General features: G+C 46.5%; 1 protein-coding gene across 5 annotated transcripts in view; it reads right to left on the bottom strand.

Moving 5' to 3' along the window:
* Nucleotides 1-2,778: 2,778 nt before the first annotated feature.
* LOC124348823 (homeobox protein cut-like) overlaps nt 2,779-16,957 on the bottom strand; it is a 163,656-nt gene continuing 149,477 nt past the window's right edge. For all 5 annotated transcript variants that reach the window (XM_046799114.1, XM_046799115.1, XM_046799116.1 and 2 more), the window contains 5 exons: nt 13,353-13,513; nt 12,274-12,659; nt 10,886-11,699; nt 9,428-9,686; nt 2,779-9,333 (listed from right to left, as the gene is read on the bottom strand). In XM_046799114.1, the coding sequence (XP_046655070.1) occupies nt 6,878-9,333; nt 9,428-9,686; nt 10,886-11,699; nt 12,274-12,659; nt 13,353-13,513 (4,076 nt within the window). In that variant the 3' untranslated portion in view covers nt 2,779-6,877. The remainder of the gene's footprint in view (nt 9,334-9,427; nt 9,687-10,885; nt 11,700-12,273; nt 12,660-13,352; nt 13,514-16,957) is intronic.

The raw sequence follows: 16,957 nt of genomic DNA, 5'->3' as shown, positions 1-16,957 counted from the left end.
AGTACCAGGGAAAGTGTGTGAGCTCTACGAGTAGAGTCCAGCTCCACTCTCTCTTATATTTCCCTAGCTAAAAAAAAAGCGCTGCCTATCCGCATTAAATATATAGATATAACTTCATAGATTTAAGAGAGAGTGAAACTGGGCTGGGCTGGCTGTACTGTACAGTATATATACTGTTTATAGAGAGAGTATATATGTATATCGAAACCCGGCGGTATGTATCCTTTATACAGATGTATGTTCGACGACTCTGGCGAGGGACGAAAAGGAGTAGCTGCTCCGCCACAAAAAGGAAAAGAAGAAGAGGAAAAAAAAAATTGGGAGAATGAAAGAAATATAAGTCGGGTAGGGCAAAAAGAATGGAAGAATGAAAAGAAAGAGAGGAACTCCTCGACAGGAAGCTGCCTTTTGAAGTTGGATCGTTTTGCATAAGTAAGGATAACCACATTTAAATAATTGAAACCCGCCTGATTCCCATGAGCAAACACATAGAAGAGCAAACCCTCCTCCTCCCGGATGAGGAGGGCATATAAGGAGGCGCGCGCGCTTAGACTTCTTCTTCTTCTTCTTCTTCTTCTCTCTGTATATATCGATGGCGGATATACATGTAACTCCTCATACAGTATATAAATATATATACACATACAATTTATCTATATATACTGTACGTCTATGAAGAGTATGGATATTGATTTTCTTTTTCTCTTTTTCTCTTTTCTTTCCTGTTGCTATTCCTTTCTGTCTATATATTACGATGGTATTCTCTGTTATCTCCAGACCCGTCCACCCAAATAAAAGAAGAAGAAGAAGAAAACGCCGTGATCCGATCGAAATCCAGCTGCTGGAAGAATGTTTCCTGTTTTCTGGCTTTTGCCCTTTGGCTGGGATGTGTGTTTCAAATCCGACCAAATCATTTCCTTTTCTCTCTCTCTCTCTCTCTCTCTCTCTCTCGCAGTTCCTCTTTTTTCCTATAAACATATGCAAGAGATGCCGTTGACTTGTTCCCAGTTCTAACCGAAATAACTGCGGCGATCGAGCGACGACGGCGGAATTTTTTTCCGGCAGACGAACTCCGCCAAATAACCCTCCTCGCCCCCCAGCGATTGTAACAAAAAAACAAACAAGTAGACGGTACCGAGTCTGCGAAAGGAAAGCCGTTTGACACACTGAATCGATGGCGCATTACCGAAATAATCAAGAAATAATTTCAATAAAGCCTTAAGACGGGCGTTCTGATGGGAAAGCATCCATGCGGCACTGAGGCTCGGAGCTAATCTCCTTGATTTGCCTTGATCGGAGTCGGCTGGAGGAAATAGAAGAAGAAGACGACTCGAGCCGGGCCGGGCCAGGCCGCTCTCTCTCTCCCCTTTTAGTGAAATGTCATCAATCGTAGAGTTCCGTTCTGTTGGGTCCTGTCTATCACAATCAGACCTCGCTCTCTTGGCACTTCGTTAAGTCGATTCTGTCACGACCGGCACATCAACTTCGGTTCAAGGCATCAGCTCAACCTCCATCCTCCTCCTTGGAGGCGTACACAGTGCGCGTATACCTCCCTCCATCTCGTTATGAAATGTTTTCTTCCATTACGGATCGGCGGCGTTATGATGACTGACTGGGCTAGAACGGACGGAATGGCGGCACGACGATGATCCCAATCGTCAAGTCGCTTCTTATCAAATTTTAAATTTAGACACAGGGGAGAGAGAGAGAGAAAAAGGAAGATCCTTTCGTACATTTAAACACCCATTTTTCCTTCTCTCTCTCTCTCTCCAACCAAAGAAAAAAAGGAAAAAAGAGGAATCGGGCGGGACCCGACGATCGATGCAATTGAGGCAGGCAGACGGAGGAAATTGGGAAAAAAGGAGGAACGATAGAGAAAGAGAGAGAGTACTATGTATGTACTATATCTAGGGCCAAGTGTGCTACATACATATACCTGACGCCCGTCCGTGTTAATTTATGCCTAGCGGATCGAATTTTGACAGGGCGTTGCATGATAGCTGTCGAGGATCGCGTTATAGAAGGCCATCAGCCAGCGATCAAGTTACACGACACTTGGGAGTAGATGGGAGAGCCGGCTGGAGTGATATTGATAGAGAAAGGAGCCGGAGCAGCAGCAGCAGCAGAGATGAGGAAACTTGAAAATGTGTGCCGGTAGTGAAATCGTTTTCGACTCGGTTCCATCTATCAATAACCCTCCCCCCTTTTGAGGGTGTGCCATCCACCAGTCCCTCTTCTATATCCCCAACATTCCCAATCTTATCAAAGACTCGTTTCTGTCAATGGCACATCGTCACTCGCTAGTCTCGTCGAGAGACTATTACACAAGACGTTTCGATAAAACAAAAGCGGCTTTTATGAAAAAGAAAACGAACAGCACAGACCAGTTTTGTAAAACGACAAAACCGGATCTTTCTTACGGGCTGTAGTAATGATGGAATCGGTTGGAAAATAAAACAAAAAGAAAATGTTAAATACCTCGGCTTCACCGCGATTAAGAGACGACAAGTTCTGAAGACTGCTGACATCCAATTCCAGTTGTTCGATCAGCTCTCTTTGAGATTTAACCTCCGATTGGAGGCTGACATTCTCTGACGACAGTTGTCCAGTTTTCCCTACACACACAAATGTATTTTTAATTGAAACAAACAAAAACCAAACAACCAAACAAACGAAAACTTAAAATTCAATTGGATTAGACTTAATCTACGGCCGGTTAGTTCATTTCATTTTCTTTTTTGCTGAATGGATGTCAAAGTTAAATGCAACGAGAGCGTGTCAGCGTATGGAACAAGTGTAATGATTGAAATATCCAAGGAAAATCAAAAACGCGATCAAAAATTGTCAATCAATAAGTTTCAAGAAATCGAACAAGATATTGGAGAGAGGTCGTGGGTGGGGAGGGCCCAAAAATCGGAAAATACACGCAGAAATTTCGTGAAATTAATCAAAAGAAAAAAAGAACGTTTTTTTCTTTTTTTCTTTCTTTCCAAAAATTTCTGAATCCTTCATTTCTTTCCCGGAGGAAATCGGGAGGGAAAGAGACAAAACTGGGCCAATGGCGAGGATGTAGGGGGGGTCGAGACACGAGATTGAACAAACAAGGTGACAAAACATACATATACACTGGAGGAGAGTCAAAGAGAGAATCGAAAGAAGAAGACAAGATGGAAAAGAAAAAAAAGAAAAAAAAACAAGAAGAAGAAGAAATGAAAAGAAAAATTGAGGGGGGGTTCCAGAAAAATCTTTTTTTTATATATAAGGCCATGGAAAAACGAGATTATACAGATGGGGGATGTGGTTCATTTTCGAGAACACATCGGTCGGTTTGTGTATTGTTCCGTTCGAAAAAAACTTCCGCTCCTTCTGGACGAAAGAGCAGAAATGATCACGAAAGAAACGAAATGAAGGAATAAGAGAGTCAGAGAGTTGAAAGAGAGAAACGAAACGAGAAATCAAATTCCGTCTGGTATTTTTTTGCGCCTTCTTTTTTCCTTTTTTTTTTGAATTTGTGTATGTACAAACAAACAACTTTTTTTTTGCTTTTCTATTTCTGTGGAATTTGGAAGAATTTCGGTTGAATTCGCTTCTCATTGGAGGTCATCGCGAAAAAACAAAACGAACGACAACGGGAAGAAAGATCGAAGATCGGAAGAGGGGGGAGGGGAAGAACTTGCCGGGAGCAACATTCACGCAATAAATACGCAAAAGAAAAAACCAACTATTTCTTTTTTCTTTCTTCCTCTTTTCACGAAAATAAAATCAGACTCGCGTTGGCCGGATGGAAACGCATAATCTTGAGAGGAGGGGGGATTGTGTGTGTTTTGTTGTGTGCTGGATTCGATTAGCGAGTGGCAAACGTGCGTTGCGAGCAAGGAACGAGCAAGAAGAATGAGGGGGGAAAGAGAGAGAGAGAGAGAGAGAGAGAGACCAAAAGTATTGGATGAACTCATCACGGGGATTGGCCATGGCATCACACACGAATTCGCCACCTTTTTGCGGGCGAATGAATCAGAAAGAGGGAAACCAACCACACACACACACACACACTGGCATTCGGTTTGTCTTTTCCGTCATCCCTACAACTATAATATGTATGTACGAGAGAAACTGAATAGATTTTTTAAAAAATAGTTAGGCCGAGGGAGGAAAGAAAAATACAGACAGAGGTTTCATCTCACTCGATAGGTTTTTTCTTGTTTTTGCTGCATGACGAATATCTAAGATTTAAAAAAAAAAGAGGAAACGATTTGTTGTCTATATTATAGAACACACACAGGCAGAGACATAGGCAGGCATCACGCACGAATACTTGAACGAACATGAGACGAAGAGGCCCAACGGGGGCAGGGGGGAGAAAATCGACAAAAACATCCACAAAAAAAACAACACAAAATTTTTCTCCGGCATTTTTGTTTTGTTTTTGCTTTTTTCTCGCGCGCTTATTACATCGATTGATATATATAAGTCAGAAAAATATATAGTTACAATCATCGAGAAAATTACGGAGAGAGAGAGAGAGACAGAGAGAGAGAAATTTGGAGGGCGAGTTTTTTTTTTAATTTTTTTAATTTTTGGTGGGAAAGAGAGAAACGAACGAACGAACGCACACAGCCAAATCGAAAATAATTAATACTCGTCCCGAACCCCTCGACATTCATCCAGCCCATTTGAATATTGAGGTTAAAAGGGGGGAGGGACAAAAAGAGGAACCGGATATATAAATTGAATATATATCTCGAGACCGGCGAATGAAAATCATCTATTTACAGCGATAAAACAACGCAACTTGTTACTTTTGTAGTCTGGGTATTTTTAAACTTACACACAATTAATCGACCATTTGAAAAAAAGAAAAATTGTCTATGGCGCGCTAGAGACCGACATGCGTTCACTTAATGGAGAGCGGACGTTTAACACAATCAATACGGTGACCAACAAAAAAAGAAAATCATTTTCACCTGGCGGTAGTTTTGTTTTTTTAAATGGAACCATTAAAAGAGACGATCATTGCAAAAGAAAATGAAGATGAGACAAATTACACCCTCCCGACACAAACACACACGCAACCGAAAACGCAAAATAACCAACAAACAAAATTATTTAAAAAACCGAGAGATTTAATACCGGACATGTTTCTTTATCTTTTTAAATGAATTTTTTTTCGTGATTTTTGCAAACGTCAAATACCCCCCACCCATTTCCTCCTTTCATCAATGATGAGACAAACAATCGGCAAACGGTAACTAAATTCATTCTAATTACGAACACACACTGTACTTTCACTGGGCCAATGTTACGATTTAGAGACCTTCGCCATTTCGAATCAATTTTGTAATAAAATTGGAGGTCAGAACGGGTTAAGAAGCGGAAAGAAAAAACAAAACAAACAAAACAAATCCCTCCCAATCAAAAACGGAAGCTGCTCTCACCAATTTCTTTCAAAGGGAAGCACATCTAACAAACCGAAATGGGAACAAAAACATGACATCTTTGGAGTCGGATGAGATGAGTGGAAACTTTTTTCTCGCCTTTTGTTTTTCTTCTTTTACTCGATAACTTAATTGGTTAAGAAAGAGTTTTGATGAAGGGGAAAAAAAAATAAAGACGAAACAAACACGCGCTCGTTTCTTTTTTTAGATTTGAAATGCAAAATAGGCGGGCGCCAGACATGTATATATATTTTTTTCGTTCGGTGGATTGCCCCCCTATACACCGGATGGGTGTAGTGATGTCGGTGTCAACTACAAAAACGCATAGAACGGGGGCAACCGAGTAAAAAGATATATAGGATCAAACAAAAAAAATAAATAAATAAATAACTGGCGTCCGTAGAAGAGGAGGAACTGGTAATGAACGAGTGACACGACGCGAATGTCACACACCCAACAAATGGGAGGGGATAAAATTTTCCTTTTTCTTTTTTTGTTTTGTTAATTTTTAATAGAGAAGAAGAGGATAAAAAAGAAAAGGGGTGCTCATCCAAGAGCAAACGTACGTGTTTTTTTTATTTTGTTTCCATTTCTTCGAATGAATGCGGAATCAAATTTTGAAAAATCCCACACTATAACTATCCAAGGAGTTTGAAAAATTTTTTGTGTGTGTGATTTGTTTGACGAAACTTTTTTTTGTCCCCAATTTGATTAGTTATTGTTTTTCTTTATCTTTTAAATTTGCAGCTTTCTCTATTCCCCCACTGTCATCCCATTTCTGTCCGTTCTGACCACCAGGTGGCACTTTGACGAGACCTGCGTTCGGCTATCATCTCCGGCCGATTATCACACACGTCAAAAACCCTTCCCTTTCCAAAGAAACCAAAAAAGAAAAAAAAAAAAAAAACACAAAAATGACCAAACAACTTAATTAATAATAATTAATTAATAATCAATATTTATAATAATTAATATAACAAACAATCACGCACTCTCGCACTCGGTCCGCGCATATCGATTTTTGTTTTTTCTTGATCATTTTCACGTTCAATTTTTGAGAGCAGAAAAAATGCTCTGACTGGCTTTTAAAAAAAGAAACCATTATTTTTTAAATATAAAAATCGGGGCGGGAAATTTAAAAACAAAAATAACCAACCCCACCTCGGCTGTGTTGTACCGTTCTCTCGTTCTCTTATACGAAATTAACGAGAGACATGGAGGAGGAAGGGAGGAGCTGGGGGGAGGGGAGAGGGGGTGAAGTTGCGTGATGAGAGAAATATGTTGGCGCACTGGAGAAACGTCTAGACGTATAGTTCAGCTCCCGAGTTGTCACCCAATCGCTTTCCTCACGAATCACACACACACACACCGACACAACACACACAACACACACACACGCGGGACAATGTCGTTCGATTGATGTAGGAAGGTGGGAAGGAAGGAGGTTAAGATTGTTCGTTGTTGTCGTCGTCTTTGGCTTCCGATTCGTCGTCCATCTTGTCCTCGTCCGAGGACGGCGACGGCGAAGGTGAGGCCCGACGAGACGGACTGAGGCTGCCGGCCCGCGGCCGGTGGATAGTCAGTCGCTTGGGCGACTCTTCCTCGTCTTCCTCGTCTTCCTCCTCGTCGTTGTCGTACTTGTCGTCGTCGTCGTCGTCGACGGTGGCCCGGACCGAGGGCCGCTCGGCTGACGAGTCCCGACCGCCCGCAGCCGGCGCGTCCGATTCGACGAAATTGTTCAAATTGGCGTCGACGCTGCGGTGGTGGAGCGACGAGAAATGTTTGGCCTTCTTCTTGTCGCGCTCCTCGCTGCTGTCACGCCCGTCTTCCGACTCGACGCGCTCCCGGACGGCCGACGTCTGTTGCCAGTGCGGGTTGACCCACTGAGGGGCGGCGGGTTTGCGACTCCTTCGAGATGATCGGGCGGCTGCCTGGGAGGCCGGTCCCTCCTGAGACGCAATGCCGAGACTGGCCGCCGTCTTGGCCTGGGCGATCATTGACATGAGCGGACTGGGCATTTTGACAGGGGGCCGGCTGTCACCACGTCGGCGATCCAAGTCCCTGTGCGGCGTCGGTCCCGTCCGACTCGACGTGTCCGATTCGCAGTCGCTATCTTCGGCGTCCGAGTCGCTTTGGCCGAGGGCGGCAACGCGTTGCCTGGCCAACGTCAAGTCCAGTCCCTCGGCTCCGGGTGCCATGTCCGGCGAAGGGTTGCCCAGGCCCATGCAGAATTGCGACAACATGCCAGTGGCGTAGAACGGGTAGGGCATGCCCAGCGAGGCCATCATGTTCAAATTGCCGGCCAATTGAGGCGGGAGTCCGGCCAAAGAGGCGGGCAAAGCCATGCCACCGGCGCCGGCGCCGGGGTGATGACCGCCACCACCACCGCCGCCACTTGCGGGGTTGTGGTGGTGACCTCCTGAGCCTTCCTCGCCGGAAGCGACCTGCATCTCAAAGAGACGCTGGTGGAAGAGGAGCCGGAAGTGGATGGGATCAAACTGTCCCGAGCTTTCGCGACCGCCGTTGGCCATTGTGGCCGGCGAGGCCGACGACGAGATCTCCTCCTTGGTGGAACAATCCAGCGAGTTGGACTGCTGCTGCTTGAGGCGCATGCGGTGGTTGTGGAACCAGTTGGTGATGGTCCGCGTCGACAGGTTCAGCTCCTGGGCCAGGAACTCCATGGCCGACGTGCTGGGGTAAGGATCCAGGCTGAAGGCCAGCTTGAGCGCCTCCTTCTGCTGGTCAGAAAACAGGATGCGCTGCTTCTTGGCCGGCGACGGCGACGAGGAGGACAGCGAGGCGCCGGCGCCCGTCGTCGTCAGCGACGTGGCTTGGTGGTGGTGGTGGTGGTTGGGGTTGCCGCCGTACGGAGACGGACTGCCGCCCATCGAGCCATCGTTGCTCGAATTGTCACCGCCCATGAACGAGTTGGTGTTGCTGGAAGCGTTGGAATTGGGTCCGGCCGCGTCCGTCGCCCCCATGGGGAAGCCCAAATCACGTCGACGCTTGCCGGCCTCCCGTCGCTCCGTCTTCAGCCGCTGGATGTGCTCAATGTTGCGGGGATCGCTCAGCCACAGTTGCATGCGGATGAAAGGCTCCCGGCCCTTGATGCTCAACATGTGCCACGGCTTGGGTTTGGACAGCAGCTCGGAGACGGAGCCTTGCGACAAGCCCAGGACGGCTTCACCAAAGATTTTTTGCCCAATGTTGTTGGCCAGAAGGACCTCCTTGATCTTGGTCGTCATTCCCTGGGTGTCCAGGTCTTGCGTCAGGGCCGCCAGCTCGTAGACGCTGTGCGCCGGCAGAGAATAGGCGGCCAAAGTGGGAATACCCGACCCAGTTAGGCCGGGCGTGGGTGTCGAGCTGTCGTCCATAGGACTGGGTGTCAGACCGTTGCTCGTGGCGTTGTTATTATGGCCGCCCAGGGGCGTGTTGGACAGCGACTTGCTAACAGACGAGCTGGAATTCTTATCAATCTTGACCAGTACGGGCGACTGATGCAGTTGTTGCTGTTGTTGTTGTTGTTGTTGGTGGTGTTGTTGTTGCTGCTGCTGCTGCTGGTGGTGGTGGGCCATTTGAGAGGCGAGGCTACGCTGGTTGAGGCTCGACTGGGCCGACATGAAGTGGGCCAAAGTGGCGCCGTAAGTCAGACCACTCGGGATGGGACTCGATCGCCCAGACATGGACGAATTCAAATCCAATCCGGCTCCGTGGGTCAGCGATGCCAAGGCGCTGGCGGGACCTCTGAGGCCATGAAGGGCCAGCGCTGAATGGGCCAGACTGTTGGGCGATAAATCCATGCCACCACCGGTGGAATTTCCGCTCGACATGGCCGGTGAAGTGGCCGGCATCGACGTGGGTGTCATCATCTTGGCCACAGAGTTCTTCAAAGCCGCGGATTCTGTTATTCGAAATAAAACAATTACAAAAGTTAATTAATCCGGCGATAATAAAATTGGAACAACCGAAATGAAATTTGAGTTAGGAAGACTTACGTGGAGATCCGGAATATCCGCCAGTCCGCATCAGCTTTTCGGGTGCGATCTTGTACTGCGAGGCGACCAACTTGTGGACGGCGTTCTCGTCTTCCAGGAAGATCTTCATGCGGATGAAAGGCTCCCGGCCTTTCTGGGTCAGCATGTGCCACGGTTTAGGCCTGGCCAGCAGGTCTGAAACGGAGCCCTGAGACAGGCCCAGTACCGACTCGCCAAACAGTCGCTGGCTGATGGAATACTGGCTCAGCTGCTCTTTGACCTGCAAGGAGAAAACAGCAAACAATCAAACGATTATTATTCAAATTCAATTGTTTCTCAACTCTAATTCCATCCGTTAGCATCTCGCTCCCCCACCCCTCTCCAAAACAATCGTCGAGCTCTCTTTTGTCCCGTCGTACGCACCAAAGTCAGAAGTGCGTTTAGAACGGGAGTTGGGAGAAAGCGAACGCCGGAGTGAAAGAGAATTCGACAGGTGCAAAATGCATCGAGTTGGAAGGAGGTGGCGGAGGTGGTTCTAACCCTCGCCCTTCTTTCTATTGAATCCAGGGGAACAATTGATCCGGAGAACGGCCACAGCAGGAAAAGGGGGTAGAGAATGGATTGTATCGTGACTTGTGGCATACACAAACTCAACAGACAGAGAAAACACGCCGAGAGAAGGGGGGGGGGGAGCGTGCAACAACAACAAGTCGCGAGGGTTTCTCGGGTGAATGCGGTGCCGGTAAGGAGGAGAGAATTTCGGTGTGTGCTTTCTCAGTCCTTCCAGGTATTTTCAATTAGCTACGGCCACCAAGACAATAGACGAGAGCGCTGGATACTGCTGGATCTATATCCCTCCCCCCCTTCTCCGCACCTCTTTCTCGCTTGCCATCGGCAAGTTCGGCGCGCCGGGAGATTGAGACAAGGAGACGAGTGAACGCTTTTGTGAACCGTCCAAGCGGTTAGGAGCCAGGAGCCATTGTGCACCCGCCTTTGGGTACCGTGTACTAGCGAAACTATGAAAGGCTCCTCGCACTACTCCTGGAATAGATCTCGTATAGCTATTGTGTGTGGCTCGGCCACGGCTAGAAGTTATCCAATACCCAACAATGCAGGAGTCAGGAGCAATTCCGATGCAATGAGGAGCCTCTCACTTTCGCCCCCCCCCCCCACCCCTTTCTCAATATCTAAGCGATCACCAAGACGGGCGGGTAAATTTGGCTGCGAAATCTTGGCATTCTCTGCGGGCCGGCTGCTAGTAGCTTGTGCTCTCCTCTAGTCTTTAATGAGTTATTGATTCAACTTATTGTTTTGCAGCAGCCACTGTGGATCCTGGCAGCCAAATTAAACCGAACTGCCAAGTGTGTGGGGTGTGTGTTTTGTCTGGAATTGGGATCGCACAACGAGCTGGAGCAAACCGGATGTCGGGGACGAGAGATAAGCCGGGAGGAGATTTTTTATTTTATTTTTTGTCTGTACCTTTTTGACGATGTCCTCCGTGTTGAGGTTCTGGTAGGTGTCAAACTGCTGCTGAGTGATGGGAGGCAGAATGGCTTTCATCGGCCGTTGCGTCACTTGCGGCAAGGTCGGATTGGCCGGCTGCGACATCAACGAGTTGGTGATGGAAGCGATGCGCTGCAGGGGCGAGGCCACGCCGCCCGTCCCACCGGCGCTGGCACCCAGGCCGCCACTTCCGGTGGGAGCTGTCGTCGCCGTATTGGACTCGTCGGGCGACAGGCTGGAAGACGGGCGAAGGATGTTGTGCAGCGAGTGGGGCATGAAAAGAGCCATCGAGTTCTCGACCGATTTCGACGACTGCGACAAGTTGTTGTTGCCCGTCTCGCCCGAGACGCTCTTGCTCCGCTCTCCGTTCTCGTTGGCATTGAGGAGGAACGAGGATTTGCTGCTGGCCGGCACGGCCGACCTCATCTTGACGGCCTCACGCTCCGAGCTCTCCTCGTCGCTCCTGACGCTCCCGGCTCCTGCCGCGCTCTTGGGCAGCGACAGGTCTTGTGGGAAACCGTTGCTGAGATGCTGCTGTTGTTGTCCGGTTGTTGTCGTCGCTGTCGATTGATGCTGACTTCCGGCGCTGCCGGCGGGCGTCGAAGTGAAATTGCCCGTTGTCGTCGTCGACGCCGTCGTTGTTGTCGTTGTCGTCGTTGTCGCATTGGCAGCCGATGACGCCGAAGAGGAAGTCGGCGGCTGCATCAACCGGTTCAGCTCCTGTTGGTAGACATCCAGGGCCATGCGGATCTCTTCCGGCGATCGCTCAAAGAGCGCGCTAGTGTAGGATCTGGAACAAACAAAACAAAACAAAAAAGATCCGGTCAGTCAGCACGTCTCGACCAAATAAAAATTCCAATCGCTTTTCGACACACTGATTTTTGTTTTCTATTTTCGTTCGACGGGCGGATAGGAGCTGCCGGAATCGGCCGAACAAAAAAAAAAAAAAAAAACCAACCGAAATGAAACAAGCCCCAAAAAATTGAAAGACAGAGGAGGAGCGCTGAAGCATGTTAAGGCCATTAAATTTTAAGGAAAAAAAAAGGCAAGTCTCCTCTTCTTCTTCTTTTTTCCCCAAGTTGTTGTCGTCGTTGAACGGACGCCAAAGTGATGAACGATAGGGCGACACGAATGCCGGGCAACAGTAAATCACTCTGGTCACACCATCCGCATTGGGTTCTTCATGGTCTAATCATTTTCTTCTACACTCCAATTTCGTTGCTTTTCATGAACCGTCCCACTCCTCCCACTTCTCCTCCTCCTAGCCCTTCCCTTCCTTTTTTATTTAAATTCAATTTCGGGATCTTTTATTTTCTTTATTTGATTTTCGGGCGACTGGGGCGAGCGAGAGTGATGACACGTACCTATTGTAATCGCGGAGATTGGAGGCCATAGTCCTGGAACCGGCGCCGCCTCCGGCGAGGGCGGATAATCCGGAGAGGTGGGCCGGACTGAAAGCGGCCGGATTGAAAGCGGCGGGAGAGCCCCCCGACATCATCTTGGCCAGCTCGTCGTGGTAGATGCGCAGCACTTGCTCCTGCGAGATGTCGTCGTGGTCGGGCTTGCGTCCGCGACGCTGCTGCTGCTGCTGTTGCAACAACATGTTGGTAGTACTACTGCTGTTGTTGTTGTTGTTGTGGTGGTGGTGGTGGCTAGATGAGGAGGTGGGAGTTGTAGTGGTCGTAGTGGCACTGGACGTGGCGGCGGCTGAAGAGCAGATCGGCTCCACTTTCGGTCCGGGCGATGGCGTCTACCGGAAACGGGCGGAAAAAGAAGAAGACGAAAATTAAAACGATGTAACACACAACATGGATCGACGTCATCCGCCGCATGCCCCGTGGCAACAACAATATCAAACCGAGCTTAGATACATGTAATAATAGTAATAATAATCATAACCAGCTGGACAATAACAGTGCTAAGCTATACAAAAGGGGAATTTTCCCCCTGCACCAGAAAAAAAGTGAGAACTAAACTACAGGATAGGAAAAAAAGAAAAAAGGGGGTTGGTCGGTTTGGCCTGCAAAAATATTTCATTTTTAATGCGAGGGTGGGTGCAGGCGAAACGGTCCATTTAATGTCCAGACGTGCTCGTTTTCTTCGGCGGTCCAGAAAACGAACCGAGCCGCACGTCCTCCCCCGCCCACAGTCGTCGATATTTTCTCTAGTAGCACACACAGCGCAGAGCAGATGTTCCAACTCGTTTTTATAGACAGCGCACAACTGTTACCAATACTAAATATATACTAAAGCCCCAACAACAACAACCAACAACAACAACAACCCTTTTTTTTTTCTTTTTTGATCGGTTTTCCGACTTATTTGTCAACTTGCCCAATTTTTGTTTTTTGAACGGCCCAGTGAGTGTTTGTTCTGGTTGTTTTTATGATTACCATCATTTTTTTTATTATTTATTATTAGTGTGTAGGCGATCGTAACATACCTGTGTTTGGCTGGGCGGTTTGCTCTCGTCGCTACCCGAATCGTCGACTTGTTGCGCCCGTAGAGCGGCGCTGGCCTCGTGCAGGATGTGGGCGATCCGCTCCTCGGTAACGGCGCTCTCCTCCGTCTTGGTCGCCACTGACGATCCTCCCGTTTCTTTTCCTGGAAAATAAATAATAAAAAGAGAAAAATATAAGGATATGAACGTCAGTCTCGGCGATAATTACACGTTGTCTCATTCCGAATTACACGTCCGTCCGTCTCAACTCGATGATACAAAAAACAACAACAACAGCATGGCACGAAAAAAAATATAAAAAGGGGCCATTGAAGCGTGGGATCAAGCGACCAGGCGTCAACGAGAGAGTTTGATCAATGAGTTGACTGGAGCGGGACCAGCAAGTCAAGGCAAAAGGATATGGCCGAACTGCCTGGCCAGTTCTTTTTCTTTCTACTTTTCCTACGAATTTGTGTGTGTGTGTGCCCTACATTTAAGGCGATAGATACGAGAAAAAATGGATGGATAAATCTCTGGAAGATGAAAGAGGAATGAAACCGTTTCCACGGAGCGTGACCGCTGCTTTCTTTTCCTTCATTCTTTTTGGTCTTTCTTCTTTCATTCTCTCAAAGAAAAAAAAAGCAACAACATTCATTTTCACGAGCTGCCATTTACTACCGGTCTTTTTTATTTCCCCCCCACTCTTCTACTGAAATGTTGTCTGCTGCCACTTTTCGAAAATGGCGTTTGAAATTCGCTAGTTACGATGGCGAAAATCTCTTTCGCTTCCATTCGGAAAATAACAATAATAAAAAAAAAAGCAACGAACAAAAAGGAAAAGTAATAAGTTGGAAAGAACCAAACATAAAAAACACACGTGTGGATATAAATAAAAGGTAGAAAGAAAATTAAAGTTATAAAAGAAAGAAAAGGAGGGACAGCTGGAGAGATGATGGATGATGAAACGTCAAACATCTATCTATCTCTCTCTCTCTCTCTCTCTTTTCCATCTTCTTGCGCGTTTGTCGTCTCGGGCTGCCGGCCTTGAAATAGAACTTTTTGGCTGCCGGGCAAAATTGGGAATCGAGGTATAAAAAATAAGAAAATAAGAAAAAGTTGGATAAATAAATATGAAAAAAGAGGGAACTTGATTCGATACGAAAAGCGTAATGAACGCATATATAAGGAGACCACGATCATTTTCTACAGGCATTTAACACGGCAGTGCGAGAGAGATATTTGAACATGGCGCCGGCACTCAAGGGCTCAAATCGCTTTTGCGGTGATTGGGGGATTTCTCCTGAAAATGTCAGATCCCGCCTATTGTATACTTTTTTAATTGGAAGGAGGCATTCTAGCTATGCTTGGTCGATGACAATTGGCCGTATCGGCCCAACAACAAGACAAAAGAAGAAAAAATTAAAAATCTTTTGGCAGAAGTTGAAAAAAAAATCTGGCGGCGGCGGTCGGTCGTTTTTGTGTGTTGCCGAGGTCCAAACGCCACCGCCAACTTGACGAATGCCGTCAGTTTGATCTTGCGGGAGTGCCCATTAGGGCGCTGCCGCCGCCGCCGCCGCCCCGGATCATCATCATGTCACATGCTTCTTTCTCCTCTCTCTCACATCCACCCCTCGTCTAAATATACGACAAACGCACATATCGCGTGGTACGCATCTATAACGAGGTCGCCATGCGATGAAATCATCGCTCCTTGTTTTCGATCATCAATTTTTGTCGAATTCTCTTTGCTGCACACACAGCAGTTCACCCACCAATTTTTGTATTTTTAGACATATCCCCCACTTCTTCAATCTCGATGCATTCACGGCAAATGACGTCACACGACCGGTTGTTCGATATCGAGTCTGCCCCGGCTGATTGCGAACGGAAATGCTACTCCGTATAAATCAGAAATTTCTTATTATACCGAAAAAAAAAAAGTTACAAGGCGGCCCAAAAGGCCCCCGGGATGATAAGTCGTTAATGAGAGCAGTGCCGTGTAGAGACCATTCATCACCTTCTTTTAGTTGGGTTTTCCTCCTAGGGGTAGTACCACCACCACCACCCTTTTTTCTCTCTCTTCCAAATGAGTCGGAGGGCGCAAAGTAAAAAAAAAATTCTTAAAAAGTCGTCGTAATAAGAAAGAAAATAAAATAAGTCGACAGAGATAAAAACACACGCAGCAAGAGGTCTGGCTGCTGCTGCTGCTAGCAGCTCCTATCTAGGGTTCCTTGCAAGAAGAAGAATTGGCCCCACCGAACCGGAGCCAAAGGGGGTTTTCATCTGCTTTTTTTTCTTCTTCTTCTCCCTCCCGGAGGATATAGCGTGTGAAACATGACAGAACGCGTCGTCGTTCGCGTTCTCCGATGTGACCCTCATCCGCCGAGGCTAAAAGACTTTTTGGAGAGGTTGTCATTTGGGTCTCTTTCTCTCTCTCTTATGTCCCTTTGTGGAATGACAACAAACAACAACAACTCAACAGAGAAATAACCGACGTCGATGTCAGAGAATGGAGGGGGGAATTAAAGAAGAAAAAAAAAACAGCCACACCCTGTTTCCGGTACGACTCTAATCTGTTCTTTTAAAAACTTTTTTATTATTTCATTCCATTTATTTTTTATTTTAAAAACTAAATTTACTATTCCAGCTGCTTTCCCTCTCTTATAGAAAAAAGTAATGATCATTAAAAAAATTTAAAAAAAGCTGAAATTCCCGGCGCCCCCCGTTTTTTTTTTTTTTTTTTTTTTTTTTTCATTTTATCCTTGACGGCGCTCTGATAGCCGATAGGTGGTGGTAGTAGTTTGGCGTTTCTTTTCTATTTCTTTTTTCTTTCTTTCTTTTGCCTGTTTACATTATAAATACCGTCCTATTCATTCGTATCATTCTGAATAAATGAGAGCTTATACATCAGTAAGGTCTACGAACAAAACAAAAAGAAAATGTCCCCAGCGTAAAACCGGTGACCGGAGGAGAAAGAAAAAAAAACGGATCAATGAAATGATCAAAAATTGAATGAGAAAGGGAATAAAAAAAAGGAAATGAAAAGAATTGCTGCAAATGAATGGTGATTTTTTTTTGAATCGTATCAAATATACAAAGCGAGTGAAGCCGTTACTAACAAAAACGATTTGGCGACCGTAATTGCATTGATTATTTGTCCGTCCAGCAGCTTCTGTACACTTTCTCTGACTGCGTTTACGAACAATCGAACATATCGAACGGCAGGCGACATCACAAACTCCACCACAAACCGCACACACACACACACAGACAGACACACAAAATCCAAACAGACGGAGAAATCGACACGACCGGCAGCTGTTTTTCCCACCACTCCATCTACACATGCGAGAGCGGCTGGGAATTTCTGGGGTTTTTTCCCCGGCGTCTCTCCCATAAGCGATCGTTCAATTGTTGAATCAATCTTAGATTACACGCCGATAAGAAAGAAAATAAAAAACGAAAAAAGAATAGGAAAGTAAGAAAAAAAAAAGAAGGGGAGAAGAAAATCAAAAATGGCGGAATTCGACGTCGTTTTCTTGATCGTGGGTGTCGCCGCAATCACCTTTTGTTTGCCCGAGGTTTTTTTTTTTTTTTTAATTCTTTTT

This window comes from Daphnia pulicaria, chromosome 7 (genome assembly GCF_021234035.1).
Source record: "Daphnia pulicaria isolate SC F1-1A chromosome 7, SC_F0-13Bv2, whole genome shotgun sequence".
Taxonomy (NCBI): domain Eukaryota; kingdom Metazoa; phylum Arthropoda; class Branchiopoda; order Diplostraca; family Daphniidae; genus Daphnia; species Daphnia pulicaria.
The sequence above is the reverse complement of the archived record's forward strand: the minus strand, read 5'-3'. Positions and strand labels throughout refer to the sequence as shown.